We start from the raw sequence: 27,718 nt of genomic DNA on the forward strand, positions 1-27,718 counted from the left end.
TCCTGGAATCGAGTCCCACATCGGGCTCCCGGCATGAAGCCTGCTTCTCCCTCTGCCTGTGTCTCTGCCTCTCTTCTCTCTCTCTCTCTCTGTGTGACTATCATAAATAAACAAATAAATCTTTAAAAAAAAAAAAAGATAATCACAGGAGAGTGATCTAACAGGTTATACAGGTAATTATGCAAATATCAAGTTGAAGAGCTTAAAATAAGACTGGAGAAATTCACAGCAAGTTTCATAAGATCTAGGAAAAAATGTGTAGGAAATAGGATTTGCAATGGGAGTGAGGAAAAGGTCAGGCTAAGTGTTTAAAGAAACAGTATGGGATGTGGCTAGAAAGGAAAGGCCAACAACATACTAAATTATGGAATTTATTCTAAAAGCAATAGGGGAAAAAAAAAGCAATAGGGAATAACTGAAAGACTTTTACCAAAAGAATGAAATGATAGGATCTGTACTGTGGAAAGAATACTGAGAAAGTATAAAGTATAGGTTATACTCAAGACAGGAGATCCAAAAATGACAGCTTCTGCAGTGCTCTGGCAAGAAATACTGAAGGCATATTAGTGCGAAGAGTTAAAACAGCACAGAGGTAGAGGAAACACTCAGGAAGATGAAAGAGAGAGAGAGAGAAGGGAGAGGAGTCTAGGATGACTCCCAAGTTTTTGCTGTTAGTGGCTGGGTCTTAATTTAGAAAGAAAGAGATCAGATGGAGAAGCAAATACTGGGGAAAATTAACATACTTGCATATGTGATACTGTTCTATCTTTCTAAAGTCTTATTTTAGAATAAAATCAATACTATTATCCCAAGACTCAATCCAGCTACAGATACCTAAGAGAAGATTTCTTTGTTGATTGTTAAATACTGTGTAATATCACAAAGAAATAATTCCAGTAACATTAATTCTGGCATTTGAATTAGTAAACCAGTGCTGTGGTCTAGCTTTAGATCTAGACCTGGGTAAATTATTAACCTTATGATGCCTACAACTCTTTAATTACAAAGTAGGAAGCAGGTTTAAGGAAAACTAGAAGCCAAAACACCAAATCTAACTTGAACAAATGATACATCTGGTTCACACAGTGACTAAAAAAAAAAAAAAAAAATTCTGAATTAGTTTGTGAACAATTAAAAAACCAAGGGATTTCACCTAAAATTCTGGATTTTGGCTTTTCTAAATTGAAAAATCTGTTATCACATTATTCTGTAATAATTGGGGCTGGGTAGTTGCTGCCCCCTTTTGGTAGCCAAGAATTGTTCTGGTTACCACACTGTTTCCTTCTGGCCCGTTAGACGTGAGTTCTTAACATCCAAACTAAACAATCAACAAGTATAATACGAATAAGTCTTCCCTAGAAATGTCTAAAACCATATACAAGGCCTATAATTCTCCAACCCATCCAATATAGGGCCATGGTAAAAACACAAGAAACTGCTGCAAAAAACATCTTTAATGAACTAAATGAGAATAATGGTTTTAACTATGGACAAAACAAGAATTCTCTTCAAGCTAATGGAATGGGATCCTGAGCCAGAACCATTCAATAGGCCCTTCCTGAATTTCTGACCCACAGAAACCACAAGAATGAAATGACTGCTGTGGTTAATTTAGTTTTAAGGTTATTTGCAGTATGTCAAAAGATCACCAAAATAGTATCTTATATTCAAGTTTTGTGCTATGGCCTATAAAATGCTATGCTGTAATTCCCTTAGCCCAAGACTTTTTTTTTTTTTTTAAATTCATGATAGACATAGAGAGAAAGAGAGGCAGAGACACAGGCAGAAGGAGAAGCAGGCTCCATGCTGGGAGCCCAACGGGGGACTCGATCCCAGGACTCTAGGATCGCGCCCTGGGCCAAAGGCAGGCACCAAACCGCTGAGCCACCCAGGGATCCTCAGTCTAAGACTTCTTAATAACATCTCCTATACATATAGGATAATGGTTATCAGACTAAGTTTAAAGTGGGAAAATGTTCATAACTGAAAAAGAATTAAGAATACAAAATCTTGTATAAACGAAGATCACAAATATGTAAAAAATACACAATGCATTAAAATAAAAAGGAAATATATCAAAATGCTAATTGCATTGGTCTTAAATAGTGAAATGGAAGAGATTTTTTTAAAATTCTCTTTTTCTAGTTTCTCAATTTCATTATCAAAAACTCTATTTACTATGTAAGGTATTTTACAAACTTTGTATTTTTAAGATAGCTCTTTTTTTCCGAAAGATTTATAGCCTTCATATAGAAACAGTCTCTCATTTTAAAATCAGTTTTCTAGACCAGGTTTTACCTGCTTATCTCACAAGCCACTCGTCCTTTCATCTCTATGACATCAGAAGAAGTAGCAAATCCCAACCTTCTTAAAACACGTTTGCGACATTTGAGCTCATCCATTTGCAGGACAGTTCTTGCTTTCTTTAGTTCTCGCTTTGCAGATTTAATATCTATTGCAATCTGAAGTATAAAAAGTTCAATAACGTAAAATGAGATTCACATAATGAAATAAAAAATATTTATAAAAGGTTTTAATTATCTGAGAGAAAATGTGCATATGAGTGGGGGAAGGGGCAGAGAGAGAATCTCAAGCAGACTCCACAGTGAGTGCAGAGCCCAACTTGGGGCTCGATCCCACAACTCCGAGACCATGAGCCGAGCAAAAACTAAGAGTCAGATGCTCAACCAACTGAGCCACCCAGGCTCCCCCAAAGATATTTAATAAGGATACCTTACAGGTTCACCTGGAATTTCTTACTTCTGTAGGATATTACACAAGAGGAATGATATATTTGTAGTATTAAATACTAGCAAAATGTTAAATATATGGAAATATAAAACCCATTTTAAAAATTTAAGGCAAAGCAGGGAGATTTAGGAGTTGTTAAAAGTTTAAGAAGTTGGAACAGAGCATGGTTCTGGCTTAAATGAGGAGCAAGGAGGAAGGAAGGTCTAGAAAGAGGTGTGAGTTGAATAGCCATCAGCTAGATGAGGTAACCTGCTGGAGGTTAAAAAAGTCAGTGGTAAATTAGGATAGGTTCTCCCACACAAGATTTGGCAATTGATCACTTCCAAAGCATTATCAGTTCCAGGTTTTCATCCTTAGGAAATTAGGGAGTAAGAGTTAAAGAACAGGAAAGATAAGGGTACATGAATCTTATCTCTTGGCTACCAATATTTCCCTCATGATGTCCTGAAATGCATTTCTTCTCTTTGCCTTCTAATTCTATCATGAGGGGATCCCTGGGTGGTTCAGTGGTTTAGCACCTGCCTTCGGCCTGGGGCGTGATCCTGGAGTCCCAGGATCGAGTCCCACGTCAGGCTCCCTGCATGGAGCCTGCTTCTCCCTCTGCCTGTGTCTCTGCCTGTCTTTCTCTCTCTCTCTCTCTGTGTCTCTCAGGAATAAATAAATAAAATCTGTAAAAACAAAACAAAACAAAAAAAACCACACACATTATAATAAAATAAAATTATTGTATCATGAAACTGCCGAAGCTGGAAATGGCTTTAGCCAAGAGAATAGGTTTTTATTCTACACTCTAAAAGGAAAATGTAAAAAAAAAAAAAAAAAAGGAAAATGTATTTTTAGATCATCTTCCAGAATGGATGAATTTTAAAATTCAGCTCATCAGTAAATACTACATACCTTCCAAATGGTACAAGAATATATAGTACAACAATAAGAAAACACTAAATTCCTAAAGTTGAGGCTTGACGTTCAGAAAAACACTGATAAAAAAAAATTTTTAGGGATTCATAGGATGAAATTCAATGACTCTGGGATTTTACATATGATTTATTAAGCTTCCACAGAGGAGCAGAAATGATAAAGGCAACGACAGTCGTTAATAATGGTATTTACTGACAGCTAATTATGTACTCTATTTCTGGTGCTTTATTTCACTTAATTTTTATAGCAATTGTGTAAGGTAGGTAACTAATACTAAATCTGAATTTTACCAAGATAAAAATCTAAGAGAGATTATTAAATAAACTGGTCAAGATCAGAGCTAGTGAATAATAAAGATGGGATTCAAAACCACTGTCAGCCTTCAGAATCTAATCTCTTAGTGATTATTTATATTGCTATGAACAAATGTGTCATCCTAATGCTATTAAGGATAAGAACGCTTTCTATGCTAGACAACTCTCGGCTACCTAGCATAACTCATCAAGTCTATTAGCAAAAAAAAAGTTTTCTAAAGTTTCCTTGATTGAGGATGAGGAGAGCAGAAGACTGCGCTAAGTACTCAGTGGTAGATAAAATTTACTGGTTAGTAGTAGAGGGCACATTCTTGAAGACTTTTTTCCCCTCAATAATTTTTATTGAAATGTATTTTGGATATATGGAGTTAAACAAAAATATTACTAAAATTAATTTCATTTCAGGACACCTGAGTGGTTCAGTGGTTGAATGTCCGCCTTCGAATCAGGGCATGATCCTGCAGTTCTGGGATGGGAGTCCCACATCGGGCTCCTGCATGGAGCCTGCTTCTACTCCCTCTGCCTATGTCTCTGCCTCTCTCTCTTTCTCTCATGAATAAACAAATACAATCTTAAAAAAAAAAATTTAATTTCATTTCTTTCCACTTTATAAAATGTGGTTACTTTAGAATTTAAAATTACATATGTGGCTTACATTATATTTCTATTAGATGATGGTATTTTAGATTTTTTCCTAAACATTTTATTTAAAAAAGTTTTTTTAAAAAAAATTGATTTTATTTATTTGACAGAGAAAGAGCACAAGCAGGTGAAGAAACAAGCAGAAGGAGAGGGAGAAGCAGGCTCCCCAAGGAGCAGGGAGCCCAATGCAGGTCTTGATCCCATGCTTAAGTGACTGAGCCATTCAGGTGCCACAACCTCATTTTTTTTTTTTTAATGTCCATATGGTCTTCTATGATATGGATATGTATAAGTCATACATCTAATTCCCTATTGATAAGACTGAGGTTATTTTTATATTCATTTGCTTTTTCAGACAATGCTACAAGAACTTGCTTGTACTACCTCACTTCGTGGAGTCTCAATTCCTAGAAGCAGGAAAACTTGGTCAGAAGGTGAGCACTTAAACTGGTGACAGTTGAAGGATCAAATTTTTGAAGCCTTCTTAGGCACGGCTAAGGGATGTGAAATTTATCCTGCAGTCACTAGGCCAAAGAAGACTTGCTTTCCCCCCCAAATTGTTAACTCTGTAATTTTCTCTTATTATTATAAGATGTTCTAATAAACACATTATAGACAATTAGGGAGGAAAAAAAAAAAGAAGGAAAAAACACTAATATAATTTCATTGCTCATATACAAACCACTCCAGATTTTCCATTTAGTCTTTTTGGTGTATGTTTTATTTGTGCTAAACTGCAATCATAGTCCACATCAATTTTTATCATTTAATGCACCTGTACAAGAGCATTTTTTCCATGTACTAGTGAGTTTTCATAACAAGTTTGTTTAGTCCCTTAGCCAAACACCAATACCTTTTTCAGTTATGTCTGAGAAGCTCAGATAATGCCATTCTCTGTGATTTCACACCACCTTCTCTGTGGATACTTTCCAGTAACCATTCATCTAAGCTCAGGTTTCTGTGTATGTTGTGGAACTGTTCGGGATGACTCTCTGGTGGCAATATAAGCAGTAAATGGAAGCAGGGAGTGAGCTAACAGTATGGTCTCAGTGAGAAATGAACAGGACAGGATCTCAAGTGAGGATCCTTGTAGCCGTTACTAAAGCTTTTTATGTCTCCATTTCCTCATCTTGAGAAGCACCCTCCTGGTAAACCAGAGCATGGCACACTATATATTCATTGTGCCATGTGGCACAGGGCCCCATTATATTATTTCACAGAAAGCTAGAAAGACTGCTGTAAAACTGTGAACTAAACATATTACTCTGTTAAGCCAGAAGTTTCCAATCACAAGCTTGTTCAATAAATAGTAGTTATCTATTTTATAAAGAGATCATTTGGGATATGGGAGAGTACAAGTAAGCTAAAATGAAATGCCTGATTCTAAGGAGCCTAAAATAATAGTTCGTGAAACAGGAAGACAAAGGTGGTAAAAGTGGTATGCGATAAAAGATGAAAAAGCTGAATAGCAAGGAGCTTTAAGTTTCAAGGAGGAAGTAACATTTCTATAGTACAAAAGATTCTAGTTGAAGAGGACAGTGTAAAGCCATATGTTCATTTCGAAAAGCTTTTCTTAAATTCATTATTCACAATGGCTCTAAGTATGCTTTGCTGGTTAGAGACTACAGTTAATTACCCTAAAAAGCTAAACTATTACGACTTCATACCACTAGGAAGGCTATAATCAAAAACACAGACAATAACAAGCCTTGGTGAGAATATGAAGAAATAACTTTCATAAATCACTGTAAGAATGTAAAGTGGTATAGCCACTTTGGAAAAAGTTGGCAGCTTCTCAAAAGGTTAAACACAGATTTACTCTATGACCCAGCAATCAACCCAATTCCACCCATGAAAAACGAAATTATATCCACACAAAAACTTGTACCTAAATGCTGGTAGCAGAATTACTCATAATAGCCAAAAAGTGGGAAAACCCCAACTGTCTATTAATTGTTGAATCATTAAACAAAATGTGGTATATAACCATACAGTGCAATAATTTTCAGCCATAAAAAGGAATAAAGTACTAACTCATGCTACAACATAGATGAACTTTGAAGACATTATGCTAAGTGGAGACAGGAGACAAAATAAGCCACATATTTTAAGATTTTATTTATATGAAATCACCAGAATAAGCAAATCCATAGTGGCAGAAAGTAGATTTGTAGTTGCCAGGGTCTGGAAGATGGGGGAAATATAGAGTGATTGCTAACTGGCATGAGGTTTCTTTCTGGGGTGATGGAAATGGTCTGGAATTGGACAGTGGTATGGTTGTAGCTATCTGTGAATATGCTACAATCACTGAATTACAGGCTTTAAAAGGTGAGTATTTTGCTACACGAGTTATATTACATTAAGAAAACCTGTCAAAAACCAAATTATAATAAAATGATCTTTATCTTGTCTTGCTGATAAGAAATGATGGTTTCCTAAAAAAAAAAAAAAAAGAAAAAAAAAGATAGGTAGATATTTCCCTGTCTTAACTGATGAAACCAAAAGGAAAGGAGGAAAATAAAAAAACACATTCATTTATTTAGTGAAATACACAGAATTTTATGATAAAAGTAAGTTTCTGCCATACCTGTGCTTTTTTTTCACAAAGTGTATACACAGTTTCCAAATTTGGATCATTGTGAAGTGGATGAGAATACATTCTATGCTCAAAAGCCTCTACTTTCTGGATGACTTTTTTCAGTCCTTGATCCTGAATGCCCATATCATCAATAGGATCTAATAAAGGAACACCATCAGGAAAACGTTTCTGAACTTCCTGAAACAAAAAATTTAAAATTAATTTTTTCATTTTATAGACAAGATTAGTTAAGACTAAATACTTCCTTCTATGTTCTTCTATGCAGAAAGACAAATATGCACTTAAAAAAGAACTTAAATTGGAGTACACTTTTTCACTGCATTCGTTTTTGAAAATTCCTTCTAATTGCTGTACTATGATTTATTTAGGAATGTGTTAAATTTATTCATAAAATTCTAGTATTTAGCTCTGAATGTGGCACAACTTACTGATAAACACAATATTTGTAATATTGTAATATTCAGGTCATTGTAACATTTTACTGTCATAAATAATCCTGTGTTAACCCAAGTGCAAATTGTTTTCAATTTTCTTATTTCCTTGGGGCTAATTCTAGGGGGTCATTACTGAGTTGAAAGACATTAAATTGTTTAAAGGGTCCAGATTCCTATAAAAATTTTTTTTTACATGATTTAACTGTTAAATATAACGAGCATGGGAGTTCAGAGAAGGGACAGCTCATTGTAGACTGATACCCTCCCTCCGGGAGACTTTCAGGGTCTTGAATAGGCCTTAAAGGTAAAATATGATTTGGTGAGTTAGGGATTCAAAACACACACACACACACACACACACACACACACACACAAACGGTTATCCACATAAAAATTCTGTAAAATTGTCAAGAGAATTCTTGAAAGCAGGAAGCCTGCCTATGGACCACAGCTTGTTCCTAGTCTAACGAAAGCATCCTTTATCTTTGTTTTCTCAAATTCTAGTATAGAGTCTTTGCTGCATAGTAAGTATTAATCCAAATGTTTGTTGACTAAATAATGACAATTCCTTTTTCTTCCCCTACTGAAAAATAAAATTCTAGAATGTTATAATTCTTCCTATTGAAAATAAAACTGTTTCATTAATGTACTAACATACTAAAAATTGGTTAAAAGTTCTGGCATATGATTTAATAGACAAAAATTTTAAAACAGTCTAGTCATTTTTACTCAACAAATAAAGCAAAACATATTTTGCACAGAACAGTAGCCATGTTTACCTCTGTGATATCTCCTTTAGTAACTAACTTTGTTGCTATATTCAAGGAGTGGACAATCTTCACAAAGATCCGCTATTTTTTTTTTTTAAGATCTGCTATTATTTTTTATTAAAAAGAACTGCCACCGATGGCAGTGTTTATGGTTTTTTTTGAAAGAAAGCATTATATTTTCAAGCATTTAAGTTGCCTTATTATAAATTCTATTTATTTTTACATAAAATTTATATTTAAATGTATAAAATTAACATGTGTACCTGTATTGATTTTAAAACACTCTGTCTATTATCCACTGGCCGGAGGTCTTTAGGAATGTAAAGCCTAACACTGCTGATAGCAGACAGGAGGTGCACCAACACTGGAACAACCTACCAAGAAAAAGTTACAGAGCACCACAGTTAGAGCTACACATTTTCACATTCTGCCATTTCCTAAATTTAGCTTGAGTCCTTAAAATGAAGTTGCATTTATAATTTGTGACACACATAATAGTTGATAATAATTACTGTGGAAGCTTGTTTCTTCTCAGAAGCTGTATTTCAAAAATAAAAACTAATTCAACCTCTAAATAACAAATAAGTGGTACCTAAAACTAAGTTATCCCCTCAATATAGAACTCATTTTCAGGTCCTTATTACTGGCACTTTTTGAACACATTACAGTACAACAGCACTACAAAGGGAGGAAAGACTCCTGTTCAGCTTGAGACGGCCAAGTATAAGGTCCATTTAAGCTCTGGATGGGCCAGAATGAAGGGGAGATGTATTTCAACCAGAGAAAACATTATACTCTATTAGACATAATACTCAAAAATCACTTATCTTCAAACTAACTTTTGTGCTTTCACCTGACCAGAATATCCTCCCATCACCATCAAATATGTCATTTTGCTTCCCTTAAGTATGCTTCCTTTAAGGTCACCTGTATACTGAGAAGTTAATACTTTCAAAGGTCCAAATGCATCTGTGTACTGGTTTCTCAAGGCTCCCCTTATTGTGATCACTATGAAAAAACAAATGTCATTGGCTTGCTGATAACAAACCTATCCCTAGTGTTTTTTTGTTTTTTGTTTTTTTTTAAGATTTTATTTATTTATTCATGAGAAACAGAGAGAGAAAGGCAGAGACACAGGCAGAGGGAGCCCGATCTGGGACTCAATCCCGGAATCCTGGGCTCACGCCCTGAGCCAAAGGCAAGACACTCAACCACTGAGCCACCCTGGTGTCTTGATCCCTAGTGCTTTACTGAACAGAATGTACAGCAGTGGAGCAGTTTCTAGAGTCATGAATGTTTGGGTTTGAATTCAGACTTCTGCTAGTTTCGTGACTTTGAGGAAGTCTCCTCATCTTTATGAGCTTCATTCTCCCCATTTTAAAAATGGAGATGAAATTGTACCTACCTTATTAAACTGTTTTGAGAATTAAATGAAACAATGCGTGTAAAATATTTTATTTTTTCATGTAAAATATTTTAAAAGAGTGTCTTAACACCTTTAGAAAATGTTATTTTGTGTAATAAGCAAATATAAGTGTCAACAAATCTGTATATACCAAAACTAAAACCGTACAGATCATACTCAAATACCAAAGAGAGAAGGTGGTTTGGTAAGTGTTAATAAGTGAAAAAGATGAAAAATAAAAAAATAAATATATACTGTTTAAAGGGAACAACTACAACTTCCTATTTGAAAATGACTAAAAAAAAAAAATACAACTGTCCATTTTATTTTCTTAATTAGAGCTTTCCAACTGTTAAGCTTACAATCTGTGCCTTTTCTCTTTCCAGATAAGATTTTGGGGTTTGGTCGGGTGGGGAGTATTTTTTTTCTTTCTTTCTGCCTTCCTATTTCCTCTTATTTTAACCATTTGAAATTAATCTGCAGATAACATGTCACTTCACCTTATCAGCAAATACTTCATCATGTATCTTCAAGAACAAGTACATTCTCCTGCAAAGCCGTATTATATCATAAAAATTTCACAGTAATACATTACCATCTAATTTACAGTTCACATTCAAATTTCCCCAAATGATCCACTAATATCCTTTATAGATACTAACACCATCACTTTCAGATCTAGGATCTAACCAAGGGTCATTTATCACATTTAGCTCATTTAACTCATTTAGTGAGTTAGGGGTTCAAACACACACACACACGCACGCACACACACACACACACACAAACGGTTATCCACATAAAAATTCTGTAAAATTGTCAAGAGAATTCTTGAAAGCAGGAAGCCTGCCTATGGACCACAGCTTGTTCCTAGTCTAACGAAAGCATCCTTTATCTTTGTTTTCTCAAATTCTAGTATAGAGTCTTTGCTGCATAGTAAGTATTAATCCAAATGTTTGTTGACTAAATAATGACAATTCCTTTTTCTTCCCCTACTGAAAAATAAAATTCTAGAATGTTATAATTCTTCCTATTGAAAATAAAACTGTTTCATTAATGTACTAACATACTAAAAATTGGATCCCCACCTTTTTTGTTTTTATGGGGTTGACATTTTCTTATAATTTCAAATTTACAGAAAAGTTACAAGAATAAAACAAAGAGCTCCCATATACCTTTATTCAGATTCACCAATTATTTACATATGCCCCATGTGCTTTATCATTCTCTTTCCACACACATGCCACATCCACAGTACAACTATTAAAAGAGGGAAATTTAATGTTAATACAGTCCATATTAAAATTTCACCTATTTCCCCGATAACGTTTTTTATACCACCCTCCTCTCCCACCACTCCATGAATCCAAACTAGGATGATGAATTAAATTTAGATGTAATAATTCTTTATTCTACTTTAATCTGGAACAGATCCTCAGTTTTTCTGTGCTTCTCAGGATACTGACATTTTTGAATAGGCTAGTTATTTTGTAGAGTGTCTCTGAATTTGAGTTTGTCTCATTATGAGGAAGCATCAGATTCAGAGTATGCATTTTTGGCAGAGGTGATTTTGCCTCTCTGTCTCTCTCATGAATATATAAATAACATCTTAAAAAAAAAGACGGAAACTGCTCAATTTCTAATGTTGTTTCTCATAATAAACACTATCCACTATCCAAAAATGGTTAACTCTCACATTAAGACAAGAAAGACATTACAAAAGTCCTCCAACAACTGTTTCCTTAGGTACAAGGAAAGGAAGATCCTAAGACTTAGGTTTTGTAAACAAAGAAGGTAAATGGTTAAAAATCGACTGAATAGTTTCATAAAATGATATATCTCTACACACACAGAAATCTAAAAACATGTATGTGTATAGTGTAGTTCACACAAACTTTCTAACTTTAATAACCTCATAAAATAGCTTAAAATTCAGGCTCATGACCCAATATTGGTTTATATAAACCCAAATAATCATGTGGGTAATTACAAATAATCATGTGGGTAAATGCAAACTTGTTAGAATACCAAAGATAGAAATAGACCTTTTTAATCTTTTCAAGTTTGCCATAAATCAATTTCCACTTTTAGGATAAGCAAATGATAGAGTAGATAATAGGAGAAATCAGCAAGTTTAAGTAAAAACAGTCTAAATAAGTTTCAGGCAATGTCATTTCTTCAAATCAAGGCCATTAGCTAAAATATGATTTTTGAATTTTTCATCCAGAAAAGATATTTTTTTAACCAACTACATTTTAATCAAGCCCAAGCAAAGTTACTTAAACTGATGTGTTTCATTAAATTTTAGAATTTTAAAACTAAAAAATGTGTGTCTTGATCAACTTTTCTTTCTAGAACTCTGGAAATCAACCAAAAGCTTGCAGCAATCCAAAAAGCATTTAAAAAGCTAAATTTGGTATCACACACTTTCCAAGTTAAAAGGAAAGGAAATGACTATGGAAATCCCACTGCCATCTCATATCTCATTCAAAAGAAGTCTGGTTCAAACCAACCCAGGCTATATAACTGCAATTGAGAAATGAAATCTCCTTATAAATTTGTCTATGGAATGATCTGTGTCCAGGATTCCTATTCAAGATATTAATTTGCAAAAAGTAAACAATATTATATACATAGTCTCTTAAGGTATAGTCCTCTATGTTTTACTGTTGGGTTTTTATCATTCAACTACATATAACAGAACTTAGGAGTTCTTTTAAGAAAGGATGTTTCAGGGTGCTTTAGTTGGCTGGGCACCTGACTCTTGGTTTCGGCTTGGGTCATGATCTTGTGGGTTGTGAGATGGAGCCTACAGCAGGCTCCACGCTTAGTGGGGAGTATGCTGGAGCCCCCCCCCCCCCACTCATGCTCACGTTCTTTCTCTCTCTCTCCCCTTCAAATAAAGGAATCTTTAAAAAACAAAAAAAAGGTATGCTTTGTTTTTAAAGATTTTATTTATTCATGAGAGACACGGGGAGGAGGGAGAGAGAGAGAGAGAGAGAGAGAGAGGCAGAGACACAGGCAGAGGGAGAAGCAGGCTCCATGCAAGGAGCCTGATGTGGGACCCAATCCCGGGACCCAGGATCACGCCCTCGGCCAAAGGCAGGCGGTAAACCGCTGAGCCACCCAGGGATCCCCAAAAAAGGTATGTTTAATGCTCATGCACATTGCTTCCATTGCTGGAAATGCAATTCTTGTCTGAAAATATTCCTACAAGTCAGGTAAATTTCTCAATACTTCTTTTATAAAACTTTTACTGACCTCCCCACTCAAACACACACTAACCCAGTTAGAGGATGAATTTTTAATGTTCATCAACTGCAGCACAAAATGATCCCCCCATTAAGCTGTAAACCTCTTGAAACCAGAGATGATATCATGCTAACACATCTCTCTTTAATTCCCTGAAATAAGGTGAATAAAAAATGTTATACATCAATTATACCTCCATTAAAAAAATTCCATAGAAGACACAGTCTGTCTAGGATCCAGTGATGTCTACCCTTCAGAGGCTACGAAACTGAGACAAATCATGATTATTAAGTACTATACAGTTTCTTCTTATCCTTAAGTAAAATGGGCACAGCTAGGCTTAATAAAATTTGGGCTCAGAAGTGAGACAGATTTTCCTTAAAATGCTAACTCCAATGAATTAGTTATTAGATCATTTTCTCGCAAGAATCTAGTGTTCACTGTGAAAGAATGCCATGACTTCTCATCAATGTCTGCCATGAGCAAAAAAGATGTTGGCACATGTGCCACATATTTGCCATTATAAGTTACAATAACTCCAAAGATCCTTTTGAATACAATTACTATTTGCTATATTGTGAGAATTTCATTTATGGTTAAGCAGTCAATTGCAAAATAAACATCATGGAGAAATAGAAACCAAACAGTAGTTGGGATTCAAAAGTAAAAAATTTTACTTTAATTATTTTAAAACATTTCATAATGAACGGTTTGCTTAAACACTGCCAATTCTGAATTTCACTGTCACCTGAACTAATCCAAAGCAGCAGTCTATGATTCTGCAGTGGCAGATTTTAATTTTGATAAATCAAAGATTACTAAAACATATCACAATGAGATTTCCTAAAAACTCTAGGGAATATACCACATAAAACAATGTTTTAAAATAACAAAATTCCAGTATATCAGCCTGCCAACACATACGTGCAATTTCAATAGTGAGGTTTTATCTATAATGATTTTAATTATTTAAAAATGGGGGGGATGTTCAAAAAATACAGGTATCTCATGTAGCAAACTAAATGTTTTGCATTTAATTAAAAGCATAGGGGGATGCACGCGTGGCTCAGTGGTTGAGCGTCTGCCTTTGGCTCAGGGCATGATCCTGGGATCCGGGATAAAGTCCCACATCAGGCTTGCTACATGGAGCCTGCTTCTCCTCTGCCTATGTTCTGCCTCTCTGTGTCTCTCATGAATAGATAAATAAAATCTTTTTTCTTTTAATATAAATAAAGTCTTTAAAAATAATTGAAAGCATAGGTAAATTGAAGAGCTTGGGAAGATGGCAGAGTAAGAGGACACATCAGACCTTCCCACGGACATATCAAGACTGTAAATACATACTGCATGCACAACTCACTCTGAAAAGGACCCAAAGACTAGCAAAAAAGCTTTCCCACAATAAAGATACAGACCAAAGGCCATACTGAGAAGGGCAGAAGGGGCAGAGACACTGTTGGGAACCAAATCCCTCAGCAGGGTAACCTCCAAACAGAAATGTTATCTCAGGCAGAGTTCCACCCTGAGGAGTGGAAGGACCAAATCCCACATCAGGCACCCAGGTAATGGAGATGTGCATCAGTAAGACAAGTGTTCTTATTACATCTGGCATTGAAAATCAGGGAAACTTAACTCCACGAGAGTTGGAGGGCTAAAGGAAACTTAGAGTTCACTCCTAAAGTGCCAGTGTATTGTATCATTCAGCCTAGAACCTAGAGAGGCAGTTTGAAAAACACATGAGTTATAAGTGAAGGAGATTTACTGACTAATTTTAGAGTATGTGCCAGAAGGGCTGGAAATAGAAGAACTTTCTCCAGGAACAAAGTGCTACCAGGTGACATTTTTCTTTTTCTTCTCAGCCTACCTGATCTGATGCTTGTAGAAGCCAGTTCTGACACTCTCCATTTATCCTGCTAGCACTGCTCACCCTGCTCTAGTGTTCCCCTGTGGACGTGCCCCATCTAATCCACTTGGGTTGGCAGGAGCCTCTCCAAAATGGCTCATGCCACACCATATCCACCAGGCAGCATCCGCTAGGATCTGCGTCAACCCAAAACAATTACTGCAAACATAACTAGTGAGCAGCAGTGGCTGGAACTGGCACCCCACCCACCAGCATGCCCTTAACTGTTATAGCTAGACATCTGAATGAGCTGGCCTGGGGCCCGGTCCTGCCTACCTGCATTCCTGTAGCAATCAGGGCCTAGCTACAACAGAAGGGTAAACACAGGCCACATGGGATCCACCCATGAACCACCTGGTTCTGGCAACTGGGGGTACTATGCTATACGGCATCCACAAAGTATCTTCTATACAAGGATACTACATTTAACATGAGGAAACACAGCTGACCTACCTAATGTATAGAAACAAAGAAAGTCAAACAAAATGAGAGAAATACATTCCAAATGAAAGAACAAGACAAAACATCAGAAAAAGAACTAAACAAAATGGAGATATGCAATCTACCTGATAAAGAAGTATCTAAAGTAATAGTCATAAAGATGTTGACTGGACTGAAGAGTAGAATGGATTAACTCAGAGGCGCTGGATGGCTAAATGGTTAGAATGTGACTCCTGATCTTGGGGTTGTAGGTTCAAGCCTACACTGGGTGTGGAGATTACTTAAAAACAAAAATGTTAAAAAGAAAAAAGAATAGAGTGGATAAAATCAATGAGAACTTCAACAAAATGATAGAAAATATAAAATGAACCAATCAGAGATGAAGAATACAATAAATGACATGAAAAATACATTAGAGGAAATTATCATCAGATTAGAGAATGCAGAAGAATGGATCAGTGAGCTGGGATAGGGTAGTGAAAAAACCCATGATGATCGGGGGTGGGGGGAATCCTTAAAAATGAGAGTAAGTTATGAAACTTCTGGGACAATATTAAGTGTACAAACATTTGCATTATACTGTTCCCAGAAGGAGACAAGAGAGAAAGAAAGTGGGTGAAAATTTGAAGAAATAGTAGCTGAAAACTTCTCTAGGGAGAGGAAACAGACATTAGGGTTTAGGAAGCACAGAAAGTCACAAAGGAGATAACCCCAAGAAAGTCCACACCAAGATAAACAAGAACTAAAATGTCAAAATAATTAAAGATAAAAGAGAGAATCTTAAAAGTAGCAAGAGAAAAGCAACTAGTAACATATAAGGGAAACCCAATAAGCCTATCAAACTATTTTTCAGTAGAAATTTTGTAGAACAGAAGACAGTGGCATGATATATTAAAAGTGCTGAAAGGAAAAAAAACAACCACCAAGAGTACTATTTCCAGCAAGATCATAATTCAGAACTGACGGAAAGATAAAGAGTTTCCCAAACAAACGGCTCTGAGTTCATGACCTAAGCTGAGACCAAAAGTCAGACACTTAACTGACTGAGCCACCCAAGCATCCCAACAATTATACATTTCTATCCATCCAACAGAGAAGCACTTACATACATAAAGCAAATATTAAGAAACACAACAGGAGAAAGTGTGTCTTTCTATTACTATTACAGCAATACAATAATAGTAGGGAATTTTAACATTTACATCAATAGATCATCCAGAGAGAAAAACAATCAGGAAACAGTCACTTTGAACAACATACTAGACTACGAAGACTAAACAGATATATACAAAATGTTTCATTCAAAAACAACAGAATACACATAATTTTCAAGTACACACAGAATATTTTCCAGGACAGATCCTATGTTAGGCCACAAAACAAGTCTCAGCAAATTATTTATTTATTTACTACTCACTCATTCATTTATTTATAAGTCTCAATAAATTTAAGACAGAAATCATATCAAGCATCTTTTCTAATCACAGTGGTATTAAACTCAAATTCAATTACAAAGAAAAACTGGAAAAAACACAAATACAAGGAGACCAAACAACAAGTTACAAGAATAATTAATAGGTTCACAAAGAAATCAAAGAGAAAGTTTAAAAAATACCTTGAGACAAATGCATATGGAAACACAACCACTCAAAATCTTTGGGATGCAACTAACTAAAGCAGTTTTATCTATCTATCTATACTAACTAAAGCAGTTTTATCTATCTATCTATACCGTTTTTATTTTTTTTAAATTTTTATTTATTTATGATAGTCACACACAGAGAGAGAGAGAGAGAGAGAGAGAGAGAGAGAGAGGCAGAGACACAGTCAGAGAGAGAAGCAGGCTCCATGCACCGGGAGCACCACGTGGGACTCGATCCCGGGTCTCCAGGATCGCGCCCTGGGCCAAAGGCAGGCGCCAAACCACTGCGCCACCCAGGGATCCCCTTAAACCGTTTTTAGAGTTAGGTTTATAGTATGATACATACAGGCCCATCTCCAGAAACAAGAAAAAGACCAAATAAACAATCTAAAGTTACAACTAAAGGAACGAGAAAAAGAATAAACATGGCCAAAAGTTAGTAAGAAAAAATAAAGGTTAGAGTGAAAATAAGTGAAACAGAGTTTTTAAAAAACAATAGAGAAAAGCAATAAAACTAAGAACTGGTTCTCTGAAAAGATAAACAAAATTGATAAACTTTTAGCCACACTCATCAAGAAAAGAGAGAGGATTCAAATAAATGAAGTCAGAAACCAGAGAGAAGTTACAATGAACACCAAAGAAGTAACAATTATAACAGCCTAGTACAAAAAATTATATGACAACAAATTGGACAATATGAGACAGATAAACTAGAAACAATCTTCCAAGAGTGAATCAAGAAGAAATAAAATATGTGAACAGACCAATTACCATACTGAAATTGAACTGATAATCAAAAAACTCTGTAAACAAAAGAAAGTCTAAGACTAAATGGCTTCACAGGTATATTATATGAAACATTTAAATAAGAGTTAACCTCTGTTCTTTGTCAAATTATTTCAAAAAAATTGAAGAGGAAGGAATGCTTTCAAATTCATTCTATGAGACCAGCAGAGTCATAATTCCTAAACCACATGAAGATACTACAAAAAAAAAAAAAAAAAAGAAAGAAAGAAAATACAAGCTCATGTCTGTGATGAACACAGATGCAGAAATCCACAAAAAATATTAGCAAACTGACTTCAACAATACATTAACAGTATCATTCACTATGATCAAGTGGGATTTATTCCAGGGATGTTTGGATGGTTCAATATCCATAAATCAATCAATATAATACACCACATTTAAAAGGATAAAAATCATATTTCCACAGATGAAGCAAAAGCATGTAACAAAATACATATATCTGTTCATGGTAATAACTCAACAAAACAGATATAGAGGAAACATACATAAACATAAATACAATACACATAACAAAACCACAGTTAATATTATTCTTAATGGTAAAAAGCTGAAAACTTTTCATTTAATATTAGAGAGAAGGCAAACATGACTACTCCTGTCACTTTTACTGTTAAAAAGTCCATACCACTCAAAGCAATCTACAGATATTAATCCTTACCAAAATAGGAGCAGCATTTTTTCTTTTCTTTTTTTTTTTTAGATTTTGTTTATTTGAGAGAGTGAGCAAGAGAGCACATGTGAGCATGATCAGGAAGGAAGGACAGAGGGAGAAGCAGACTCCCCATTGAGCATGGAGCCCAACAGGGGGGGGCTTGATCCCAAGACAAGTATCATGACCTGAGCCAAAGGCAGATGCTTAACCAACTGAGCCACCCAGGCACCCCTGAACATTATTTTTCAAAGAACCGAAACACATAATCCTTAAACTTGTGTAAAATCACAAAGATCTTGATGCAGAACTTGATCATTAAGCCAAATAGCCAAAGCAATCTTGAGAAAGAAGAAAAAAGCTAGAACTCAAAACAGTTTGATTTCAAACTATATTATAAAGTTATAACTATCAAAACAGTATGGTACTGGCACAAAAGCAGATCAATGGAATGAGAGTCCAGAAATAATCCCGCCATTATATGGTCAATTGATCTAAGAAAAATGAGGTATTAAGAATGTAATGTGGAAAAGAGCGTCTAAGCAACAAACAGTGCTGAGGAAACTAGACAGCTACATGCAAAAGAATTAAACTATTTTCCTATCTTACATAAAAAAAATAAACTCAAAATGGATTAAAGACCTAAATGTAAGACCTGAAACCATAAAACTCCTAAAAGAAGTGGTGTCTGGGTGGCTCAGTTGGTCAAGCATCCGACTCTTGGTTTTAGCTCAGGTCACAGATGGAGCCCCATTTTGGTTGCTCCATGTTGTTTAAGATTCTCTCTCTCTCCTTCTGTCCCTTCCTCCTTCCCCACACGCTATTAAAACAAAACCAAAACAAACTTCTAAAAAAACATAGATAGTAATGCCTTAGCAATATTTTTTTTGGATCAGACTCCTCAGGTAAGGGCAACAAAAGCAAAAATAAACAACAGGGTCTACATCAAACTACAAAACTTTTGTAGAGCAAACCATCCGCAAAATGAAAAGGCAACTTACTTAATGGGAAAGGATATCTGCAAATGATATACCTAGTAAGAGGTTAATATCCCAAAGAAGATATTCAGATAGCTAACAAACACATGAAAAGATGCTCAGTATCACTAATCATCAGGTAAATGTAAATCAAAACCATAATGAGGTATCACCACACTCCTGATCAGAATGGCTAGCTTCACAAAGATTAGTATTGGTAAGGATGTGAAGAAAAGGGAACTCTCATACACTGTTGGTGAGAACGTAAATGGGTAAAGTCACTGTGGAAAACAGTGTGACAGCTCCTCAAAAAATTAACAAAAGAATTATCCTAAGATCCAGTAATTACACTTCTGGGTATCAACCCCCCCAAAAATGAATATGCTAACTTGAAAAGATATATGCACCCTTATATTTATGGCAGACTTATATACAAGAGCCAAGATACAGAAGCAATTTAATTTTGTCCATTAACAGGTGAATGGATAAGGATGAGAAAGAGAGGGAGGAATATTACTCAGACATAAAAAAGAATGAAATCTAGTCATGTGCAATAACATGGATGGATGTCCAACAACGTGGTTATTATGTTAAGTGAAATAAATCGGACAAAAATAAACACCTCGTGATTTCACTAATATGTGAAATCTAAAAAACAAAGGGAACAAACATACAAAAAGCCAAAACCACACTCATAGATATGAGAACAAACTGGTGGTACCCTGAGGGGAGGTGGATGAGGTAAGAGATGAAACATGTGAAGGAGATTAAGAGATACAGACTTCTAGTTAGGAAATAAATAAGTAACAGGGATGACAAGTATAGCATAGGGAATATAGCCAGGAATATTGTAATAACTTTGTATGGCGGCAGACAGCAACTACATTTACTGTGGGGAGCATTTCTTAATATATATAAACGTTGAGTCATTATGTTGCACTTCTCAAATTAATATATTATACACCAAGTATATATTTCAATTAAAATTCTGCTTAAAGTACATGTAAATTAAATGGTTTTAAAAAAGGAAATTTATTCAGGATTTTTAATTATAAAAATACTGCTTCAATATTTTATAGAAATGTAATGAACAGCACAGATGAAGTAAAATTGTTTATTTAAAACATCATTAAGTCCAGGTAGAACCCAGCTTCATGAAAAATTTAAATTAAGTTATCTTTATCTTTCACTTCATCATTATTCACTTGACTACAGTTTGGTAATAGAAACAGAGCTTAAATTTCATTAATCGCCATTTTGATATTTTAGATGGCTTTAACATACCTTTAAAAACCTTGAAAACTTTCAATTTAGAATCAAGACAGTATGTTCACTATAATCACATTCAGGAAATCTAGGGATTATAAATAATTCAAAAAATATTTGATACCTAAATATGAAAAATAAAGTGCAAACCTGCATCTCTCCTTTTTCATCAGGTTTAGCTGGTTTTGCAGCCTCAGTAGCTGAATTTTTCAAACTTTCTTTGCTGCAGCGCAGAAGTACTTCAACTACATATAAAGGATCCAGTTCACCAGAATTAGGCTAGAAAAAACAAGATAAAGAAGTTCATTATTTTTTAAAAACTGGTCCACAAACTTTAAATTCCACAGGTACAGGGACTCTATTCTCAGCATTTAGCATTATGAATGGCACATACTACACAATAAATGTTTATTTCATGAAATGAAGGATGTCCTTCATCCTCAACATGCTCCATTGGATGAGAAACCACAGAAATTACTGGATACTTATGAATTCAGATGAGATCAAATATGTGTGTGTTTAGGGTGCTATGGCTGTAGACTTGTTACTTGTGAATTTAAATATTATGAGCTGCCCTCCCTCTTTGCCCATTTCCCTGCTCTCACTTACTCTCTAAAATAAATAAATCTTGAAAAAAATAAGTATGACCCATTAATTGGCATAAAATGCCACTGAGTTTCCAGTGATTAGTTTATAATTTTATTTATTATACCAGAATTACAATAAGAAACTCTATCTTCAAATTATCCTAATTAAACAACAAGAAAATTATACTGAAAGTAGTTTATTGCTTAGTACACTGGCACTTCTATAATGTGGTTTTATAACAGTTTATTAAAAGACTTGTCTTTTATATTCTTTAATAAAAACATGATTTTCAAGATCCAAGGATTAATTATATCTGTAATTTTTTTTAAGATTTTATTTATTTATTCATAGAGACACGCACACACAGAGAGAGGCAGAGAGAGAAACAGGCTCCATGCAGAGAGCCCGAAATGGGACTCGATCCAGGGTCTCCAGGATCACGCCCTGGGCTGCAGGCAGCGCTAAACGGCTGCACCACTGGGGCTGCCCTATATCTGTAATTTATGATAATTTGCTTGACAGCAGTATTTTTCAAATAGCAGTAAGACATTTTTCTTTAGTAAAGAATTCCTCTCAAAAAAAAAAAAAAAAGAAAAAAAGAATTCCTCTCTTCTTTTTAATTCATTATTTGAGTGATCCCCTTTTGCATAAAATGGGTTAGGAAAGTTATTTTTATTTATTATTTTTTTTAGGAAAGTTATTTTTATTGAGGAATGAACATGTCAAAGATTGACTGCTTGATACCCTCCCGCACCCCCCAGGCACAGTTACTGCTCAAAACTGAAAAACTTTTAGGGACACCTGGGTGGTTCAGCAGTTGAGCATCTGCCTTTGGCTCAGGGCTTGATCACAGAGTCTTGGGATTGAGTGCTTCTCCCTCTGTCTATGTCTTTGCCTCTCTCTCTCTCTCTCTCTCTCATGAATAAATAAATAAAATCTTTAAAACATAAAAACTGAAAAATTTTAAGAAATGACAATAAACCCATGCTTACAAAATATTTCTGCAATAAACTACCAACCGCTTACCAATAGTAAAATACATTTCCAAATACAAACCAAAAATACAATCATAATTATCTGAGTTCAAATTTCTACAGCATAAGCTCTATTTCTCAAGAAAACCCATTTTGCTTCTATATTTTTTTTTCAAAATATGGTTTTAAAAAAGTTTTGATTAAACTTTGATTAAACATTCTTCATTTTGGTATAGACACAAATCAAAGGTGCACAGTACTTTCAACTAGACCTTATCTGCAAAGATTATGTGTTATGTAAAGCTTAATCAATACAAAATGATTTTATAAAACAACGAGCTAAGAAGTCATGACCCAACTGTTAATTCTTCCAGGGGACAAATGACTTGTAAGGAGAATCAATGACTATTATCTTTAGTTTTCCAGCAGGGAAAAAATCCTTTGTGTAAGATCCATTCCACAGTTTGATGAATGAATTAACTCCAAAGTATTAGGTGACAAGTGAATACTTAAACAGAAATAATTTAAGATTTATCACCAATCTGTAATGTATCCAGATCATCTAAAACTGTTTTGTTGGATTTAGTTCCCATTCTATAGATTTTATTTTTAAATTTAATATTCTTTCTCTTTAAGCTACAATAATCATAGAAGTGACCATCAGAACTCAAGTATATCATATATGTAATCTTTCTTTTGTAAAGCTACCTAAATCACATTACAAAGACATCTTAAGTGTTACTATGGGAGCATATGTCAAACACTTCTTGTCATGGCACTAAGTGGTAATTTGCTGTTAAAAATATTTCTTGGAGGGATCCCTGGGTGGTGCAGCGGTTTGGCGCCTGCCTTTGGCCCAGGGCGCGATCCTGGAGACCCCGGATCGAATCCCACGTCGGGCTCCCGGTGCATGGAGCCTGCTTCTCCCTCTGCCTGTGTCTCTGCCTCTCTCTCTCTCTGTGACTATCATAAATAAATAAAAATTTAAAAAAATTTAAAAAAAAAAAAAAAAAAAAAAAAAAAAAAAAAAAAATATTTCTTGGGGATCCCTGGGTGGCACAGCGGTTTGGCGCCTGCCTTTGGCCCAGGGCGCGATCCTGGAGACCCGGGATCGAATCCTACATCGGGCTCCCGATACATGGAGCCTGCTTCTCCCTCTGCCTGTGTCTCTGCCTCTCTCTCTCTGTGTGACTATCATAAATTTAAAAAAAAAAAAAATATTTCTTAAAGAGCAGCCTGGGTGGCTCAGCAGTTTAGCGCCACCTTCAGCCCAGGGCGTGATCCTGGGGACCTGGGATCGAATCCCATGTCAGGCTCCCTGCATGGAGCCTGCTTCTCCCTCTGCCTCTCTCTCTCTCTCTCTCACTCTGTGTCTATCATAAATAAATAAATAATTCTTTAAAAAAAGATTATAAAGTAATTTTAGGAGCCTAGGTGGCTCAGTTTCTTAAGCATCCAACTCCTGATTTTAGCTCAGGTCATGATCTCAGGGGCCTAGAATCAAGCCCTACTTGGGACTCCCTGCTCAGCACGGGCCTGCTTGGTTCCCACCCTCTCTCTCTCTGTCACCTCCCCATATGCCCACTCTCTAAAAATAAATAAATAAAATCTTATAAAAAATATTTGAGGATACTGCCTCCATGCTTCACCTAGTTCACAAGTCCTAAAGTGTCACTCAGAATGAAGGTTATGAGTTGGGGTGGAATACACTTTACTCAAATTAGCTAATCACTAAACTAATAAACAAGCAAATAATATACCTGTGTGAAGGGAGGGAAAGGACCAATACCAAGAATATTACCATGTATTATTTAAAATGTCCAGTTTCAAAGAAAAAATTATAATACATGAACAGAAAAGTATGATTCAAGACCTATATACCAGAAAACAGCAACAGAAGAAAAAGCCTGTGAGAGTGACCAAATGTTAGAGACTTAAATGTAACCAGTATAAATATTTTCCAACAACTAAAGGAACCATAATTAAAGAAGGAGGGTACAATAACAATGTCATATCAAATAAAGAATATCAATAAAGAGATAGATATGATAAAAACAACCAAAAAGAAAATTTTTGAATTCATAAATGCCTGAAATGAAAAAAATCGCTAGAGGGGCTTAAAAGATTTGAAGTAGCAGAAGAAAGCAGTAATACATTTGTACATAGATTGATACAATTGATAAATTGATACAAATTATGTAATCCATAAAACGGGGGTGTGGGGGGTCGGGAAGAAGACAAATGACTAGAACCTCAGAAAAATGCAGCATACCAATAAGTACAAAACACTCATAATGTGAGCGCAAGGAGAAGAGTGAGAGATGAAAAAATAATGATTCCTGATGATAATGGCTGAAACTTCTCAAATTAACTTCTCAAATTAACATTAATGTACATAGCCAGGAAATTCAATGATGAACTGAGACACATCACAGTAAAAATGCAGAAAGCCAAACCAAAGAAGAGAATTTTGAAATCAGCAAGAGGAAAAAATAAAAAGACTTATCTCTTACAAGGGACCACATTAAGATTAACAGCAAAAACCTCTCAGCAAAAACAATGGGAGACCAGAAGGCAGTGGGCTGGCATATTCACAGAAAAACACTTGTTAACCAAGACTCTATATCCAACAAAGTTATCTTTCAAAAACAGATATTCCCAGATAAACAAAAACAGAGAATTTGTTGCTAGTAGACCCATTTTATAAAAAATAAGAGGAAAAAAATAAAATTAAAAAAAGTTAAAAATAAGAGAAATTCTTAAGGCTGAAAGCAAGTGACACTAGACATCAATCTGAATCTACATGAATAAACAGAGCACTGGTAAAGCTAATTATGTAACTAAAAAAGACAGTATAAAGAATTATTTCTTTTTCTATTAAATGATCTGAAAATAAAGTAATATGTATATATTGAATTGTTAAGTCTGTAACATATAGGAATGTAGTATATTTGCCAATAGTGGCACAAAGGAGGTGATCAGGAGTAAAGTTGTATTGAGCTAAGGCAAAAACTCCAGAGGATAACTGGAATCCACAGGAACAAATAAAATGAACCAAAAATGATAAATAATGAGATTAATATAATTATAGCTAAAAATAAATACTTTCCTTCTCTAAGCTTTAAATCATAGTATTAATTTTAACATATATTGCTGGGTCTGTAACATTTATAGATTATAACACAAAAAGAGGGAAAATGGAACACATGTATACCAGAGTAATTTTTGATATCTCATTGGAATTCAGTATAAATCTGAAACTTATTCCATTAAGTTAATATGGAAATATTAAATATGGAAGGCCTTAGCCAACACTAATAACAAAAACTAGAGATGCAGAGAAAAAAAACATAAAAAGTAGAGAAAGAAATCATTAAAATAAACTGAAATATTATGTTAGCAGATAAGCACTTAAAAGAAAGCAGTAAAGGAAGAGTAGAAAAACAAAAAAGAAATGAGACTATAGATAACAAAAGAACAATGAAAGACAAAAAAAACCAACGATATCAATAAATACATGTAAATTAACACTCCTAAATAACTAGTCGGTCAAAGAAAAAAATGAAAAGAGAAATTAGAAAATATTTGGAAATAAATGAAAATGACGAAAAATATGCTAAAACTTATGGGATACAGTTAAAATATCTGGAAGGAAATTTACAGGCATAAATGCCTATATTAAACTAAAAGATCTCAAATTAATAACTTGATCTCTCCTACCTTAAGACACACATACACACAAACACAAGAGACAGAAAACTAAACTTAAAGCTAGCAGACAGAAGGATTAATAAAGATGAAACAGAAATTAATGAAACTGAAAAACAGGAAAAAAAAATCAATGAAACCAAAAGCTGGTTCTTTGAGATCTACAAAACTGACAAACTTAGCTAAATGAAAGATTCAAATTATTACAATGAGAAGTGAGTTTAGTAAGTTCTTTATAGATCTTGGATATTAGCCCTTTATCTAATTTGTCATTCACAACTATCTTCTCCCATTCTGTAGGCTTTTAGTTTTGTTAACTGTTTCTTTTGCTGTGCAGAAGCTTTTTATCTTAAGTCCCAATAATTCATTTTTGCTTTTGTTTCTCTTGCCTTCATAGATGTATCTTGCAAATAGGCGCTGTGGCTAAGTTCAAAAAGGGTGTTGCCTGTGTTCTTCTCTAGGATTTTGATGGAATCTTGTCTCACATTTAGATCTTTCATCCATTTTGAGTTTATCTTTGTGTATGGTGTATGAGAATGGTCTAATTTCATTCTGCACGTGGCTGTCCAATTTTCCCAGCACCATTTATTGAAGAGACTGTCCTTTTTCCAGTGGATAATCTTTCCTGCTTGTCAAATGCTAGCTGACCATAGAGTTGAGGGCCCATTTCTGGGTTCTCTATTCTGTTCACTGATCTATGTGTCTGTTTTTGTGCCAGTACCACACTCAACGGCAAAGAAACAAACAATCCAATCATGAAATGGGCAAAAGACATGAACAGAAATTTCACCAAAGACATACACATGGCCAACAAGCACATGAGAAAAATGCTCTGCATCACTTGCCATCAGGGAAATACAAATCAAAATCACAATGAGATACCACCTCACACCAGTGAGAATGGTGAAAATTAACAAGACAGGAAACAACAAATGTTGGAGAGGATGTGGAGAAAGGGGAACCCTCTCTTGCACTGTTGGTGGGAATGTGAACTGGTTCAGCTGCTCTGGAAAACTGTGTGGAAGTTCCTCAAAGAGTTAAAAATAGAACTGCCCTACGACCCAGCAACTGCACTAATGGGGATTTACCCAAAGATACAGATGCAGTGAAAAGCCGAGACACCTACATCCCAATGTTTATAGCAGCAATGTCCACAATAGCCAAACAATGGAAGGAGCCTCGGTGTCCATCAAAAAATGGATGAATAAAGAAGATGTACACACACACACACACACACACACACACACACACAATATGGAATATTACTCAGCCATTAAAAATGATGAATACTCACCATTTGCTTCAACATGGATGGAACTGGAGGGTATTATGCTGAGTGAAGTAAATCAATCAGTGAAGGACACATATTATATGGTTTTACTCATATGGGGAATATAAAAAATAGTAAAAGGGATATAGGGGAAAGGAGAGAAAAATGAGTGGGAAAAATCAGAGAGGGTGACATGAGATACTCCTAACTCTGGGAAACAAAAAGGGGGTAGTGGAAGGGGAGGTGGGTGGAGGGATGGTGTGACTGGGTGACGGGCACTGAGAGAGGCACTTGACGGGATGAGCACTGGGTGTTATACTGTATGTTGGCACAAATCGAGCTCCAAAAAAAAAAAAAGAGAGAGAGAGAGAAGTAAAAGTGGAGACATTACTAATCAGCTTT

The 27,718-nt window shown here is 35.1% G+C and overlaps 1 protein-coding gene across 1 annotated transcript in view; it reads right to left on the minus strand.

The window, feature by feature from the left end:
- Window positions 1-27,718, minus strand: part of MTREX (Mtr4 exosome RNA helicase) — a 98,684-nt gene that overhangs the window by 15,234 nt on the left and 55,732 nt on the right. Inside the window, exons 19-22 of the mRNA XM_055332130.1 lie at window positions 20,927-21,055; window positions 8,695-8,805; window positions 7,216-7,404; window positions 2,299-2,462 (exon numbers count right to left, since the gene is read on the minus strand). Of these exons, the coding sequence (XP_055188105.1) occupies window positions 2,299-2,462; window positions 7,216-7,404; window positions 8,695-8,805; window positions 20,927-21,055 (593 nt within the window). The remainder of the gene's footprint in view (window positions 1-2,298; window positions 2,463-7,215; window positions 7,405-8,694; window positions 8,806-20,926; window positions 21,056-27,718) is intronic.

Source organism: Nyctereutes procyonoides, unplaced genomic scaffold (assembly GCF_905146905.1).
Source record: "Nyctereutes procyonoides isolate TBG_1078 unplaced genomic scaffold, NYPRO_anot_genome, whole genome shotgun sequence".
Classification (NCBI taxonomy): Eukaryota; Metazoa; Chordata; class Mammalia; order Carnivora; family Canidae; genus Nyctereutes; species Nyctereutes procyonoides.